Genomic DNA, 17,252 nt, shown 5'->3' with positions numbered 1-17,252 from the left:
ACCCATATCTCTCTACCTTCTCTCAGCTCCTTCAGTAACCCATATATCTCTAGCTTCTCTCAGCTCCTTCAGTAACCCATATATCTCTAGCTTCTCTCAGCTCCTTCAGTAACCCATATATCTCTAGCTTCTCTCAGCTCCTTCAGTAACCCATATCTCTCTACCTTCTCTCAGCCCCTTAGTAACAACCCTTCCTCTCTGTTCTTCTCTCAGCCCCTTAGTAACAACCCTTCCTCTCTGTTCTTCTCTCAGCCCCTTAGTAACAACCCTTCCTCTCTGTTCTTCTCTCAGCCCCTTAGTAACAACCCTTCCTCTCTGTTCTTCTCTCAGCCCCTTAGTAACAACCCTTCCTCTCTGTTCTTCTCTCAGCCCCTTAGTAACAACCCTTCCTCTCTGTTCTTCTCTCAGCCCCTTAGTAACAACCCTTCCTCTCTGTTCTTCTCTCAGCCCCTTAGTAACAACCCTTCCTCTCTGTTCTTCTCTCAGCCCCTTAGTAACAACCCTTCCCCTCTGTTCTTCTCTCAGCCCCTTAGTAACAACCCTTCCTCTCTGTTCTTCTCTCAGCCCCTTAGTAACAACCCTTCCTCTCTGTTCTTCTCTCAGCCCCTTAGTAACAACCCTTCCTCTCTGTTCTTCTCTCAGCCCCTTAGTAACATCTCTGTCTCTCTGTTCTTCTCTCAGCCCCTTAGTAACAACCCTTCCTCTCTGTTCTTCTCTCAGCCCCTTAGTAACATCTCTGTCTCTCTGTTCTTCTCTCAGCCCCTTAGTAACAACCCTTCCCCTCTGTTCTTCTCTCAGCCCCTTAGTAACAACCCTTCCTCTCTGTTCTTCTCTCAGCCCCTTAGTAACAACCCTTCCTCTCTGTTCTTCTCTCAGCCCCTTAGTAACAACCCTTCCTCTCTGTTCTTCTCTCAGCCCCTTAGTAACAACCCTTCCTCTCTGTTCTTCTCTCAGCCCCTTAGTAACAACCCTTCCTCTCTGTTCTTCTCTCAGCCCCTTAGTAACAACCCTTCCTCTCTGTTCTTCTCTCAGCCCCTTAGTAACAACCCTTCCTCTCTGTTCTTCTCTCAGCCCCTTAGTAACATCTCTGTCTCTCTGTTCTTCTCTCAGCCCCTTAGTAACAACCCTTCCTCTCTGTTCTTCTCTCAGCCCCTTAGTAACATCTCTGTCTCTCTGTTCTTCTCTCAGCCCCTTAGTAACAACCCTTCCCCTCTGTTCTTCTCTCAGCCCCTTAGTAACAACCCTTCCTCTCTGTTCTTCTCTCAGCCCCTTAGTAACAACCCTTCCTCTCTGTTCTTCTCTCAGCCCCTTAGTAACAACCCTTCCCCTCTGTTCTTCTCTCAGCCCCTTAGTAACAACCCTCCTCTCTGTTCTTCTCTCAGCCCCTTAGTAACAACCCTTCCCCTCTGTTCTTCTCTCAGCCCCTTAGTAACAACCCTCCTCTCTGTTCTTCTCTCAGCCCCTTAGTAACAACCTTCCTCTCTGTTCTTCTCTCAGCCCCTTAGTAACAACCCTTCCTCTCTGTTCTTCTCTCAGCCCCTTAGTAACAACCCTTCCCCTCTGTTCTTCTCTCAGCCCCTTAGTAACATCTCTGTCTCTCTGTTCTTCTCTCAGCCCCTTAGTAACAACCCTTCCTCTCTGTTCTTCTCTCAGCCCCTTAGTAACATCTCTGTCTCTCTGTTCTTCTCTCAGCCCCTTAGTAACAACCCTTCCCCTCTGTTCTTCTCTCAGCCCCTTAGTAACAACCCTTCCTCTCTGTTCTTCTCTCAGCCCCTTAGTAACAACCCTTCCTCTCTGTTCTTCTCTCAGCCCCTTAGTAACAACCCTTCCTCTCTGTTCTTCTCTCAGCCCCTTAGTAACAACCCTTCCTCTCTGTTCTTCTCTCAGCCCCTTAGTAACAACCCTTCCTCTCTGTTCTTCTCTCAGCCCCTTAGTAACAACCCTTCCTCTCTGTTCTTCTCTCAGCCCCTTAGTAACAACCCTTCCTCTCTGTTCTTCTCTCAGCCCCTTAGTAACATCTCTGTCTCTCTGTTCTTCTCTCAGCCCCTTAGTAACAACCCTTCCTCTCTGTTCTTCTCTCAGCCCCTTAGTAACATCTCTGTCTCTCTGTTCTTCTCTCAGCCCCTTAGTAACAACCCTTCCCCTCTGTTCTTCTCTCAGCCCCTTAGTAACAACCCTTCCTCTCTGTTCTTCTCTCAGCCCCTTAGTAACAACCCTTCCTCTCTGTTCTTCTCTCAGCCCCTTAGTAACAACCCTTCCCCTCTGTTCTTCTCTCAGCCCCTTAGTAACAACCCTCCTCTCTGTTCTTCTCTCAGCCCCTTAGTAACAACCCTTCCCCTCTGTTCTTCTCTCAGCCCCTTAGTAACAACCCTCCTCTCTGTTCTTCTCTCAGCCCCTTAGTAACAACCCTTCCCCTCTGTTCTTCTCTCAGCCCCTTAGTAACAACCCTTCCTCTCTGTTCTTCTCTCAGCCCCTTAGTAACAACCCTTCCCCTCTGTTCTTCTCTCAGCCCCTTAGTAACAACCCTGCCTCTCTGTTCTTCTCTCAGCCCCTTAGTAACAACCCTTCCTCTCTGTTCTTCTCTCAGCCCCTTAGTAACATCCCTGTCCTCTCTGTTCTTCTCTCAGCCCCTTAGTAACAACCCTTCCCCTCTGTTCTTCTCTCAGCCCCTTAGTAACAACCCTTCCTCTCTGTTCTTCTCTCAGCCCCTTAGTAACAACCCTTCCTCTCTGTTCTTCTCTCAGCCCCTTAGTAACAACCCTTCCTCTCTGTTCTTCTCTCAGCCCCTTAGTAACAACCCTTCCTCTCTGTTCTTCTCTCAGCCCCTTAGTAACAACCCTTCCCCTCTGTTCTTCTCTCAGCCCCTTAGTAACAACCCTTCCTCTCTGTTCTTCTCTCAGCCCCTTAGTAACAACCCTTCCTCTCTGTTCTTCTCTCAGCCCCTTAGTAACAACCCTTCCCCTCTGTTCTTCTCTCAGCCCCTTAGTAACAACCCTTCCTCTCTGTTCTTCTCTCAGCCCCTTAGTAACAACCCTTCCTCTCTGTTCTTCTCTCAGCCCCTTAGTAACAACCCTTCCCCTCTGTTCTTCTCTCAGCCCCTTAGTAACAACCCTTCCTCTCTGTTCTTCTCTCAGCCCCTTAGTAACAACCCTTCCTCTCTGTTCTTCTCTCAGCCCCTTAGTAACAACTCTGTCCTCTCTGTTCTTCTCTCAGCCCCTTAGTAACAACCCTTCCCCTCTGTTCTTCTCTCAGCCCCTTAGTAACAACCCTTCCTCTCTGTTCTTCTCTCAGCCCCTTAGTAACAACCCTTCCCCTCTGTTCTTCTCTCAGCCCCTTAGTAACAACCCTTCCTCTCTGTTCTTCTCTCAGCCCCTTAGTAACAACCCTTCCCCTCTGTTCTTCTCTCAGCCCCTTAGTAACAACCCTTCCCCTCTGTTCTTCTCTCAGCCCCTTAGTAACAACCTTCCTCTCTGTTCTTCTCTCAGCCCCTTAGTAACAACCCTTCCCCTCTGTTCTTCTCTCAGCCCCTTAGTAACAACCCTCCTCTCTGTTCTTCTCTCAGCCCCTTAGTAACAACCCTTCCCCTCTGTTCTTCTCTCAGCCCCTTAGTAACAACCCTTCCTCTCTGTTCTTCTCTCAGCCCCTTAGTAACAACCCTTCCCCTCTGTTCTTCTCTCAGCCCCTTAGTAACAACCCTTCCTCTCTGTTCTTCTCTCAGCCCCTTAGTAACAACCCTTCCCCTCTGTTCTTCTCTCAGCCCCTTAGTAACAACCCTTCCTCTCTGTTCTTCTCTCAGCCCCTTAGTAACAACCCTTCCTCTCTGTTCTTCTCTCAGCCCCTTAGTAACAACCCTGTCCTCTCTGTTCTTCTCTCAGCCCCTTAGTAACAACCCTTCCCCTCTGTTCTTCTCTCAGCCCCTTAGTAACATCTCTGTCTCTCTGTTCTTCTCTCAGCCCCTTAGTAACAACCCTTCCTCTCTGTTCTTCTCTCAGCCCCTTAGTAACATCTCTGTCCTCTCTGTTCTTCTCTCAGCCCCTTAGTAACAACCCTTCCCCTCTGTTCTTCTCTCAGCCCCTTAGTAACAACCCTTCCTCTCTGTTCTTCTCTCAGCCCCTTAGTAACAACCCTTCCTCTCTGTTCTTCTCTCAGCCCCTTAGTAACAACCCTTCCCCTCTGTTCTTCTCTCAGCCCCTTAGTAACAACCCTTCCTCTCTGTTCTTCTCTCAGCCCCTTAGTAACAACCCTTCCTCTCTGTTCTTCTCTCAGCCCCTTAGTAACAACCCTTCCTCTCTGTTCTTCTCTCAGCCCCTTAGTAACAACCCTTCCTCTCTGTTCTTCTCTCAGCCCCTTAGTAACAACCCTTCCCCTCTGTTCTTCTCTCAGCCCCTTAGTAACAACCCTCCTCTCTGTTCTTCTCTCAGCCCCTTAGTAACAACCTTCCTCTCTGTTCTTCTCTCAGCCCCTTAGTAACAACCCTTCCTCTCTGTTCTTCTCTCAGCCCCTTAGTAACAACCCTTCCCCTCTGTTCTTCTCTCAGCCCCTTAGTAACAACCTTCCTCTCTGTTCTTCTCTCAGCCCCTTAGTAACAACCCTTCCTCTCTGTTCTTCTCTCAGCCCCTTAGTAACAACCCTTCCTCTCTGTTCTTCTCTCAGCCCCTTAGTAACAACCCTTCCTCTCTGTTCTTCTCTCAGCCCCTTAGTAACAACCTTCCTCTCTGTTCTTCTCTCAGCCCCTTAGTAACAACCCTTCCTCTCTGTTCTTCTCTCAGCCCCTTAGTAACAACCTTCCTCTCTACCTTCTCTCAGCCCCTTAGTAACAACCTTCCTCTCTGTTCTTCTCTCAGCCCCTTAGTAACAACCTTCCTCTCTGTTCTTCTCTCAGCCCCTTAGTAACAACCCTTCCTCTCTGTTCTTCTCTCAGCCCCTTAGTAACAACCTTCCTCTCTGTTCTTCTCTCAGCCCCTTAGTAACAACCCTTCCTCTCTGTTCTTCTCTCAGCCCCTTAGTAACAACCCTTCCTCTCTGTTCTTCTCTCAGCCCCTTAGTAACAACCCTTCCCCTCTGTTCTTCTCTCAGCCCCCTCTCCAGCTCCAGCTGCCCAACTTCAAAGGCTGTATTGAGCTGGAGACCCTGAATGAGGAGGTGCTCAGTCTCTATAACTTTGAGAACACCTTCCAACTCAACACCACCAAGGAGAAACCATGTGGAAGGTGGGACCATTAGCCGATCGCTACGTCTTATCTCTATGGCTGGAGCGCTCAGCACCGAATACTAACAAGAGCCACAAACCGCCGTGTGTTGACTTCTGTATCTGGGAGCTATAGTTTATATCCCCTATTAAAAAAATCAACATTTATAGAATTATTATGATCTTATCATTTGCTGTCTATGGCGTAATTCACGGTCAGCTAGCAAAACCCATGTTACGAAAGCATTTGACACAAAAAAATGTGTATGAATTGTCTGTGAATATTGTGATGTTGTTAGGCGTGTTAGTGACGTGTTTTTTCTCCGTCCGTCAGAACTAAGCCGGTGTTGACCCAGCAGTGGGTGAACGACGCGGCCTACTTTGACGGGACGGGTTATGCTGAGGTCACCTTGAAGGAGGAAACGGGGAAGATGCAGCGCTTTGAACAGGAAGTTAAACTGATGAGTCACAACGGCATCTTGCTCATGCTCCTCAGCCAGGTCAGAGGTCATACTACTGCTACTGGGGTTTAAGTCTCAAGATCACTATACTGGCATGAAAATGTATTTTCTCAGTGTTTAGCACTGGATATGATAGGATTAACAGGGGCAGCAGGTAGCCTAGTGGTTAGGGCGTTGGACTTGTAACCGAAAGGTTGCAAGATCAAATCCCCGAGCTGACAAGGTAAAATCTGTCGTTCTGAACAAGGCAGGTAACCCACTGTTCCTAGGCCATCAATGAAAATAAGGAATTCTTCTTAACTGACTTGCCTAGTTAAATAAAGATATAATAAATACATATTTTTTAAACTCTAATGTCCCAGAGGGAAAACCTTTCTTAGACACACAATACTGCTGTATACAAAATAACTGCTGTGTACCATAGTATTATACTATACTGTAACTACAGACTGTTAACACTGGGGCCTGATTCAGTTGGACACTGCCCGTCATGGATTTAAAAGCATTGGATTGGTGTAACCATGCGAGAAAGTTTGCTACTGCTCACTTCAAGGGAAAGGTGGAGAGTCAGGACTTAGCCAGTGTATTGATGCCTGTTGCTTCCTGTTTTAACCTGTCTGTGTATTGATGCCCTGTAGCTTCCTGTTTTAACCTGTCTGTGTATTGATGCCCTGTAGCTTCCTGTTTTAACCTGTCTGTGTATTGATGTCCTGTTGATTCCTGTTTTAACCTGTCTGTGTATTGATGCCCTGTAGCTTCCTGTTTTAACCTGTCTGTGTATTGATGCCCTGTAGCTTCCTGTTTTAACCTGTCTGTGTATTGATGTCCTGTTGCTTCCTGTTTTAACCTGTCTGTGTATTGATGCCCTGTAGCTTCCTGTTTTAACCTGTCTGTGTATTGATGTCCTGTTGCTTCCTGTTTTAACCTGTCTGTGTATTGATGTCCTGTTGCTTCCTGTTTTAACCTGTCTGTGTATTGATGTCCTGTAGCTTCCTGTTTTAACCTGTCTGTGTATTGATGTCCTGTTGCTTCCTGTTTTAACCTGTCTGTGTATTGATGTCCTGTTGCTTCCTGTTTTAACCTGTCTGTGTATTGATGTCCTGTTGCTTCCTGTTTTAACCTGTCTGTGTAGTGATGCCCTGTAGCTTCCTGTTTTAACCTGTCTGTGTATTGATGCCCTGTAGCTTCCTGTTTTAACCTGTCTGTATTGATGTCCTGTTGCTTCCTGTTTTAACCTGTCTGTGTATTGATGCCCTGTAGCTTCCTGTTTTAACCTGTCTGTGTATTGATGCCCTGTAGCTTCCTGTTTTAACCTGTCTGTGTATTGATGTCCTGTTGCTTCCTGTTTTAACCTGTCTGTGTATTGATGTCCTGTTGCTTCCTGTTTTAACCTGTCTGTGTATTGATGTCCTGTTGCTTCCTGTTTTAACCTGTCTGTGTAGTGATGCCCTGTAGCTTCCTGTTTTAACCTGTCTGTGTAGTGATGCCCTGTAGCTTCCTGTTTTAACCTGTCTGTGTATTGATGTCCTGTTGCTTCCTGTTTTAACCTGTCTGTGTATTGATGTCCTGTTGCTTCCTGTTTTAACCTGTATGTGTATTGATGTCCTGTTGCTTCCTGTTTTAACCTGTCTGTGTAGTGATGCCCTGTAGCTTCCTGTTTTAACCTGTCTGTGTAGTGATGCCCTGTAGCTTCCTGTTTTAACCTGTCTGTGTATTGATGCCCTGTAGCTTCCTGTTTTAACCTGTCTGTGTATTGATGCCCTGTAGCTTCCTGTTTTAACCTGTCTGTGTATTGATGCCCTGTAGCTTCCTGTTTTAACCTGTCTGTGTATTGATGTCCTGTTGCTTCCTGTTTTAACCTGTCTGTGTATTGATGCCCTGTAGCTTCCTGTTTTAACCTGTCTGTGTATTGATGCCCTGTAGCTTCCTGTTTTAACCTGTCTGTGTATTGATGTCCTGTTGCTTCCTGTTTTAACCTGTCTGTGTATTGATGCCCTGTAGCTTCCTGTTTTAACCTGTCTGTGTATTGATGTCCTGTTGCTTCCTGTTTTAACCTGTCTGTGTATTTGACCCCATCAGGAGAAGTTCCTGAGCTTGGCGGTGCGTCAGGGACGTCTCAGGGTCTACTATGACGTCACTGGTTCTCTACAGGAGCTGGAGCCTAAAGACCCAGACTCCCCTTACCTCAAGATCAGCGACGCTGAACCCAAATCTGTAAGAAACATTATACTGTTTATACTGTAGCCAGTGTTAAAGCTGCAATATGTCACTTTTTGGGTGACCTGACGAAATGTGAGTTATAGATCTGTTATTCTCATTGAAAGCAAGTCTAAGAAGCGGTAGATGTGTTCTATGTGCGATATTTCTATGCTTCCCGTTCTTAAGTTTATTTTACTTTACTTTAAGTAATAAAGTTGTAAAGTTTGGTGTTTGTGTTGTAAGTTACAGTGTGACTGTTACGTTCAGGTGTTTGTGTTGTAAGTTACAGTGTGACTGTTACGTTCAGGTGTTTGTGTTGTAAGTTACAGTGTGACTGTTACGTTCAGGTGTTTGTGTTGTAAGTTACAGTGTGACTGTTACGTTCAGGTGTTTGTGTTGTAAGTTACTGTGTGACTGTTACGTTCAGGTGTTTGTGTTGTAAGTTACAGTGTGACTGTTACGTTCAGGTGTTTGTGTTGTAAGTTACAGTGTGACTGTTACGTTCAGGTGTTTGTGTTGTAAGTTACAGTGTGACTGTTACGTTCAGGTGTTTGTGTTGTAAGTTACAGTGTGACTGTTACGTTCAGGTGTTTGTGTTGTAAGTTACAGTGTGACTGTTACGTTCAGGTGTTTGTGTTGTAAGTTACTGTGTGACTGTTACGTTCAGGTGTTTGTGTTGTAAGTTACTGTGTGACTGTTACGTTCAGGTGTTTGTGTTGTAAGTTACTGTGTGACTGTTACGTTCAGGTGTTTGTGTTGTAAGTTACTGTGTGACTGTTACGTTCAGGTGTTTGTGTTGTAAGTTACAGTGTGACTGTTACGTTCAGGTGTTTGTGTTGTAAGTTACAGTGTGACTGTTACGTTCAGGTGTTTGTGTTGTAAGTTACAGTGTGACTGTTACGTTCAGGTGTTTGTGTTCCTGTGTGACTGTTACACTCGGGTGTTTGTGTTCCTGTGTGACTGTTACGTTCGGTTGTGTGTTCCTGTGTGACTGTTACGTTCGGGTGTTTGTGTTCCTGTGTGACTGTTTCGTTCGGGTGTTTGTGTTCCTGTGTGACTGATTCGTTCGGGTATTTGTGTTCCTGTGTGACTGTTTCGTTCGGGTGTTTGTGTTCCTGTGTGACTGATTCGTTCGGGTATTTGTGTTCCTGTGTGACTGTTACGTTCGGGTGTTTGTGTTCCTGTGTGACTGTTTCGTTCGGGTGTTTGTGTTCCTGTGTGACTGATTCGTTCGGGTATTTGTGTTCCTGTGTGACTGTTTCGTTTGGGTGTTTGTGTTCCTGTGTGACTGTTTCGTTCGGGTGTTTGTGTTCCTGTGTGACTGTTACACTCGGGTGTTTGTGTTCCTGTGTGACTGTTACACTCGGGTGTTTGTGTTCCTGTGTGACTGTTTCGTTCGGGTGTTTGTGTTCCTGTGTGACTGTTTCGTTCGGGTGTTTGTGTTCCTGTGTGACTGTTTCGTTCGGGTGTTTGTGTTCCTGTGTCACTGTTTCGTTCGGGTGTTTGTGTTCCTGTGTCACTGTTTCGTTCGGGTGTTTGTGTTGTAAGTTACAGTGTGACTGTTACGTTCAGGTGTTTGTGTTCCTGTGTGACTGTTTCGTTCGGGTGTTTGTGTTCCTGTGTGACTGTTTCGTTCGGGTGTTTGTGTTCCTGTGTGACTGTTTCGTTCGGGTGTTTGTGTTCCTGTGTGACTGTTTCGTTCGGGTGTTTGTGTTCCTGTGTAGTTGGAGATCATCCTCCTCTACGATACGACTACGCGTGTTGTGGTGAGGAACAACCGCCAAACCCTGCTCAACTACGTCTTCACCACACCCCTGCCGCGCTTCGAAGCCAGCTACTACCTGGCTGGTGTACCAGAGGACAAGATGCCTGAAAAGTTAGACACATGCACACATACAGTACCAGTCTAAGGTTTGGACAGACCTACTCATTCCAGGGTTTTTCTTTATTTTTACTATATTGTAGAATAATAGTGAAGACATCAAAACTATGAAATAACACATATGGAGTCATGTAGTAACAAAAAAAAGTGTTAAACAAATCTAAATATATTTTATATTTGAGATTATCTGAAGTAGCCACCCTTTGCCTTGATGACAGCTTTGCACACTCTTGGCATTCTCTCAACCATCTTCACCTGGAATGCTTTTCCAACAGTCTTGAAGGAGTTCCCACATATGCTGAGCACTTGTTGGCTGTTTGTCCTTCACTCTGCAGTCCAACTCATCCCAAACCATCTCAATTGGGTTGAGGTCGGGTGATTGTGGAGACCAGGTCATCTGATGCAGCCCTCCATCACTCTCCTTCTTTGTCAAATAACCCTTACACATAACCCTTAACCCTTACACAGCCTGGAAGTGTGTTTTGAGTCATTGTCCTGTTGAAAAACAAATGATAGTCCCATTAAGCGCAAACCTACAATTAGTAGGTATGTCCAAACTTTTGACTGGTACTGTACATGCACACACACACAGGAACACAAGCAAACACACACACACACACACACACTAACAGTTTCTTAACATCCTCTCTGAGAATGGCATGAACATAATAATATTGTATTTTTCTCCCTCCACCCAGCCTGAAGGGCCTGTTCCCTCGCCAGGGCTCTCTGAAGGGCTGTTTTAGGAACGTCAAGGCCATGAATTCTCACATCGACCTGAAGAGGATGGCCAGCTCTGGGGTCAGCTACGGCTGTGCCAATGACCTACTGGTTAGTGTATATATATACACATACATGTACTCTACCGTTCAGAAGTTTGGGGTCACTTAGAAATTTCCTTGTTTTTGAAAGAAAAGCGCTTTTCTTTTGTCCATTAAAATAACATCAAATTGATCAGAAATACAGTGTAGACTTTGTTAATGTTGTAAATGACAATTGTAGCTGTAAACGGCTGATTTTTGTTATGGAATATCTACATAGGCGTACAGAGGACAATTATCAGCAACCATCACTCCTGTGTTCCAATGGCACGTTGTGTTAGCTAATCCAAGTTTATCATTTTAAAAGGCTAATTGATCATTAGAAAACAATTTTGCAATTATGTTATCACAGCTGAAAACTGTTGTTCTGATTAAAGAAGCAATGAAACTGGCCTTCTTTAGACTAGTTGAGTATCTGGAGCATCAGCATTTGTGGGTTCGATTACAGGCTCAAAATGGCCAGAAACAAAGACCTTTCTTCTGAAACTGGTCAGTCTATTCTTGTTCTGAGAAATTAAGGCTATTCCATGCGAGAAATTGCCAAGAAACTGAAGATCTCGTACAACGCTGTGTACTACTCCCTTCACAGAACAGTGCAAACTGGCTCTAACCAGAATAGAAAGAGGAGTGGGAGGCCCCGGTGCACAACTGAGGAAGAGGACAAGTACATTAGAGTGTCTAGTTTGAGAAACAGATGCCTCACAAGTCCTCAACTGGCAGCTTCATTAAATAGTTCCCGCAAAACACCAGTCTTAACGTCAACAGTGAAGAGGCGACTCCGGGATGCTGGCCTTCTAGGCTGCCAGTTGATAACAGTATAACACATCTCTCTCACGCTCCCTTTCTCTCTTTCTATCTTTCTCTCTCTCTATCTCTCTTTGTGTCAGGTGGCCCGTGAGGCCCACTTCTCAGGCCAGAGTTACCTGGACTTGTCTCCAGACAGCATCCCTGATCTCAGGAACAACTTCTACGCTGGGTTTGGCTTCCGCTCAGACCAGAAGAACGGACTCATGTTCTACCACCAGGCTCAGGTACTATACTCTCCCTTCCTCTCTCCCTCTATCTCTCCTTCTCTTAGAGAGATGGATGGATATGCTAACTGTACCTTCACTGTGGTTACAGAATCGTGATTGATTGTAATATGTGGTTATAATGTGTGTTCTCTGGTCAGGATGGAGTGTGATGTAATGTGTGATGTAATGTGTGTTCTCTCTGGTCAGGATGGAGTGTGATGTAATGTGTGATGTAATGTGTGATGTAATGTGTGTTCTCTCTGGTCAGGATGGAGTGTGTCAGGTGTTCCTGGATAAGGGTCATGTGGTAGTGAGGGCGGGTAACAACGAGGTGAAGACTCAAAAGACCTACAACGATGACAACGATCATTATGTAACTCTGTACAGCAACAACAACAGGTAGGATTTACCATCTACCAACTATGTAACTCTGTTCAGCAACAAAGTAAGATGACTGGCAAATTCTGTTCAACATGCAGTCATGTTTTCTCCTTTGAATGGAAGAGCTGTGAAACATGAAACCCATCTGTGTGTTGTGTGTGTGTGTCTCTCTCTCTGTAGGTTGCGTGTCTATGTGGATGACGTCCTGGAGAAGAATGGGGATACGGGTGGTGGAGGGGGCAGCAGCCGGGTGGCACTGTCACCTGGAGGGGTCTACCTGGGAGGAACACCTGACAACAGCCTCAACAACCTCACCGGCTGTCTCAGCAACCTGTTCATCAAGAGGTAAGAAGGGGTTAGGGACACCAGGACAAACCGAGCAGAGAAAATAGGGATCTGTGGAGGGTTGCATTTATTTCAGTTTGAATGTTGTTGCTCCTACTACTGCTAGATTACAATGTTGCTGCTCCTACTGCTGCTAGATTACAATGTTGCTGCTCCTACTGCTGCTAGATTACAATGTTGCTGTTCCTACTACTAGATTACAATGTTGCTGCTCCTACTACTGCTAGATTACAATGTTGCTGCTAGATTACAATGTTGCTGCTCCTACTGCTGCTAGATTACAATGTTGCTGCTAGATTACAATGTTGCTGCTCCTACTACTGCTAGATTACAATGTTGCTGCTAGATTACAATGTTGCTGCTCCTACTACTGCTAGATTACAATGTTGCTGCTCCTACTGCTGCTAGATTACAATGTTGTTGCTCCTACTACCGCTAGATTAGAAGTTAATTTTCTTAGACTAGATGTGATATACCACTGTGTGTTGGACTTGGGCTATAACTGTTACTGTAGCCATGACAACGGGCTAACAGCCCTATAAATGACTGTACTCCACAGAGACAAGCCTTCTCAGATGGTGATGAATCTGATGAATGTTAACGAGAACATCAACGTTCCTCTAGACTGTCCCGCTGCCAATAAACCTCAACAGATCCTGGCCACACCACCACGACAAAAGCATGTTAAGGTAGCTGACCTCACGCTACAGATACACAATATATATTGTATTATAATAATACTTCTATAGCTGACACCATAGGTACACAATATATCATGTATTCTAATACTTCTTCTATATCTGACACCATTAAGATTCTGTATAATGTATTCTAACACTATTTCGATATCTGACACCATTAAGATAGTATCGGAATACATATACAGAATCTTAATGGTGTCAGATATCGAAATAGTGTTAGAATACATTATATACACTATTTCGATATCTGACACCATTAAGATAGTGTGTGTATATAATGTATTATAATACTTCAGCCTGACACCCTCTGATGTGCTGTGGGATGTTCCGTGTGTGTGTGTGTGTGTGTGTGTGTGTGTGTGTGTGTGTGTGTGTGTTGAACTACAAACCCCTGCGTTCATCTCACATTTCATTGTCTGCATATTCTCTGCTCTCAGAACCCGAATGAGCTACTTGATGTTAAGGCTGTGACGAGAGATTATAGACAGTATACCTGACAAGAAAATTACCATCATGGATCTTTAATCAGAATTAACTCCTATACAACAGAAGGAAAGACAAAACATGCTGTCATTATAAAGTGATTATTAAAAACTTCTTATGGCTGCAGGGGCAGTATTGAGTAGCTTGGATGAAAGGTGCACAGAGGTTCCCATAGTAAACTGCCTGCTCCTCAGTCCCAGTTGCTAATATATGCATATTATTATTCGTATTGGATAGAAAACACTCTGAAGTTTCTAAAACTGTTTGAATGATGTCTGTGAGTATAACATAACTCATATGGCAGGCAAAAACCTGAGAAGAAATCCAAACAGGAAGTGGGAATTCTGAGGTTGGTCGATTTTCAACACAGCCCCTACAGAACACACAGTGGGATATGGATGAGTTTGCACTTCCTACGGCATCCACAAGATGTCAACAGTCTGTAGAACCTCGTCTGATGCCTCTACTGTGTAGTGGGGCCGAAGGAGACAGGAAATAGTCAGGTCTACCATGACCTGGCCATGCTCTGACCATGCGCGTTCACATGAGAGGGAGCTCTGTTCCATCGCACATCTGAAGTCAATGTAATTCTCCGGTTGGAACGTTACTGAAGATTTATGTTAAAAAGATTGATTCAATGTTCTAAAGATTGATTCAATACATCGTTTGACATGTTTCTACTGACTGTTACGGAACTTTTTGACATTTCGTCAGCTTTTAGTGAACGCGATTTCTGACTTTGGATTTGTTTACCAAACACGCTAACAAAAATAGATATTTGGACATAAATGATGGACATTACCAAACAAAACGGAAATTTATTGTGGAAGTGGGAGTACTGGGAGTGCATTCCGACGAAGATCAGCAAAGGTAAGTGAAGATTTATAATGCTTTTTATGAGTTTTGTTGACTGCACAATTTGGGCGGGTAACTGTATGGCTTCCTTTTGTGGCTGAACGCTGTTCTCAGATTATTGAATATTGTGCTTTTGCCGTAAAACTTTTTGAAATCTGACACAGCGGTTGCATTAAGAACAAGTGTATCTTTAATTCTATGTAAAACATGTATCTTTCATCAAAGTTTATGATGAGTATTTATGTTATTTGACGTGGCTCTCTGCAATTTCTCCGGATATTTTGGAGGCATTTCTGAACATGGCGCCAGTGTAAACTGAGGCTTTTGGATATAAATATGAGCTTTATCGAACAAAACATATATGTATTGTGTAACATGAAGTCCTATGAATGTCATCTGATGAAGATCATCAAAGGTTTGTGATAAATTTTATCTCTATTTCTGCTTTTTGTGACTCCTGTCTTTGGCTGGAAAAATTACTGTGTTTTTCTGTGATTTTGCGGTGACCTAACAATCGTTTGTGGTGCTTTCGCTGTAAAGCCTATTTGAAATCGGACACTGTGGTGGGAATAACAACAAGATTACCTTTAAAATGGTATAAAATACATGTATGTTTGAGGAATTTTAATCTTGTGGCTGAATGGAAGCAAATTCCTCGCAGCAATGTTCCAACATCTCGTGGAAAGCCTTCCCAGAAGAGTGGAGGCTGTTATAGCAGCAAATGGGGGGACCAACTCCATATTAATGCCCATGATTTTGGAATGAGATGTTGGACGAGTGTCCTCATACTTTTTGTTGTGTAGTTAGTCCACAGTTAGAGTTTATTAGACAGTTCCAGTCCCCTGGGCCCTGATGAACAGAGTACAAACTCTACAAAGCCCTAGTCTCTTTTAAAGAAGTCTGATACATCTTTCAATATAGCCACAAATAGAAACAAAACCAGCTAAAACCTTTCACAGGATATTCAGTGCGACTCCACAAGATATACAGATTACGATTACACATACAGTAGCTAGTGTAATTACTGTGCTTTAATCACACAACCAGATTACCTTCATTCCACATGTCACACTATTCCAACTCTCCAATGGGTCTGATGCTGTCAGTGAGACCTCTACACATGCCTAGGGTGGTCCCAGCCAGTAGGATGGTCCCAGCCAGTAGGATGGTCCCAGCCAGTAGGATGGTCCCAGCCAGTAGGATTGGTCCCAGTCAGTAGGATTGGTCCCAGCCAGTAGGATTGGTCCCAGCCAGTAAGATTGGTCCCAGCCAGTAAGATTGGTCCCAGCCAGTAGGATGGTCCCAGCCAGGAGGATGGTCCCAGCCAGTAGGACACCACACAGGTTCCCAGCCAGTAGGATGGTCCCAGCCAGTAGGATGGTCCCAGCCAGTAGGATGGTCCCAGCCAGTAGGATGGTCCCAGCCATTAGGACAACACACTGGTCCCAGCCAGTAGGATGGTCCCAGCCAGTAGGATGGTCCCAGCCAGTAGGACAACACACAGGGCCCAGCCAGTAGGATGGTCCCAGCCAGTAGGATGGTCCCAGCCAGTAGGATGGTCCCAGCCAGTAGGACAACACACAGGTTCCCAGCCAGTAGGATGGTCCCAGCCAGTAGGATGGTCCCAGCCAGTAGGATTGGTCCCAGCCAGTAGGATGGTCCCAGCCAGTAGGACAACACACAGGGCCCAGCCAGTAGGATTGGTCCCAGCCAGTAGGATTGGTCCCAGCCAGTAGGATGGTCCCAGTCAGTAGGATGGTCTGAGCCAGTAGGATGGTCCCAGCCAGTAGGACAACACACAGGTTCCCAGCCAGTAGGATGGTCCCAGCCAATAGGATGGTCCCAGCCAGTAGGATGGTCCCAGCCAGTAGGATGGTCCCAGCCAGTAGGATGTTCCCAGCCAGTAGGATGGTCCCAGCCATTAGGACAACACACAGGGCCCAGTCAGTAGGATGGTCCCAGCCAGTAGGATGGTCACAGCCAGTAGGACAACACACAGGGCCCAGCCAGTAGGATGGTTCCAGCCAGTAGGATGGTCCCAGCCAGTAGGATGGTCCCAGTCAGTAGGATGGTCCCAGCCAGTAGGACAACACACAGGGCCCAGCCAGTAGGATGGTCCCAGCCAGTAAGATGGTCCCAGCCAGTAGGATTGGTCCCAGCCAGTAGGATGGTCCCAGCCAGTAGGATGTTCCCAGCCAGTAGGACAACACACAGGGCCCAGCCAGTAGGATGGTCCCAGCCAGTAGGATGGTCCCAGCCAGTAGGATTGGTCCCAGCCAGTAGGATTGGTCCCAGCCAGTAGGATGGTCCCAGCCAGTAGGATTGGTCCCAGCCAGTAGGACAACACACAGCAGCACTAAGACACACTGCAGCATTTCCATAGGGTCTCTTCCACCACTGAAAATGTACTGAATCAGAAGTTGTTTGAGTCAGATTGGGTCATGTGTTTTACTTGTACCATCCATTGTGAAAAAAAACAATAAAGAAATGTTCCCTGAATGTTGCGCAACAATATCTTGGGCAGAGCTTGAAGGTTCTTACATTACCATGTAATTGGCCTTCTATTTTTTTATTTAACCTGACAAGTCAGTTTACAATGATGGTCTACCAGGGAACAGTGGGTTAACTGCCTTGTTCAAGGGCAGAACGACAGATTTTTACCTTGTCAGCTCGGGGAGTTGTTCCATCCCGCGCCGGCAGCCAGGGTCCTAAACTCCAGGGCGAACTCCTTTTGCCCTCCTCGTCTCCTGCCTCAGATGGTAGAGGCGCTGAAAGAAGGCGGTCATAGATTGCCCGGAAACGGTGGGTGAACTCCTCAAACTGGTCCAACGCCGCATCTCCCTCTCTCCACACGACGTTGGCCCACTCCAGGGCTTTCCCGGTGAGACACGGGACGAGGGTGGACACCCTCTCACGGCCCGAT

General features: G+C 45.7%; 1 protein-coding gene across 1 annotated transcript in view; it reads left to right on the top strand.

Annotated features, from left to right (window-relative positions):
- The window catches only part of LOC139556891 (laminin subunit alpha-5-like), a 195,218-nt gene that overhangs the window by 169,647 nt on the left and 8,319 nt on the right, over window positions 1-17,252 (top strand). Inside the window, exons 62-70 of the mRNA XM_071370986.1 lie at window positions 5,077-5,210; window positions 5,523-5,688; window positions 7,729-7,863; window positions 9,573-9,724; window positions 10,429-10,561; window positions 11,439-11,582; window positions 11,833-11,963; window positions 12,126-12,290; window positions 12,850-12,979. Coding sequence (XP_071227087.1) covers window positions 5,077-5,210; window positions 5,523-5,688; window positions 7,729-7,863; window positions 9,573-9,724; window positions 10,429-10,561; window positions 11,439-11,582; window positions 11,833-11,963; window positions 12,126-12,290; window positions 12,850-12,979 — 1,290 coding nt within the window. The remainder of the gene's footprint in view (window positions 1-5,076; window positions 5,211-5,522; window positions 5,689-7,728; window positions 7,864-9,572; window positions 9,725-10,428; window positions 10,562-11,438; window positions 11,583-11,832; window positions 11,964-12,125; window positions 12,291-12,849; window positions 12,980-17,252) is intronic.

The sequence above is a fragment of the Salvelinus alpinus genome, chromosome 28 (assembly GCF_045679555.1).
Source record: "Salvelinus alpinus chromosome 28, SLU_Salpinus.1, whole genome shotgun sequence".
Classification (NCBI taxonomy): Eukaryota; Metazoa; Chordata; class Actinopteri; order Salmoniformes; family Salmonidae; genus Salvelinus; species Salvelinus alpinus.
The sequence above is the reverse complement of the archived record's forward strand: the minus strand, read 5'-3'. Positions and strand labels throughout refer to the sequence as shown.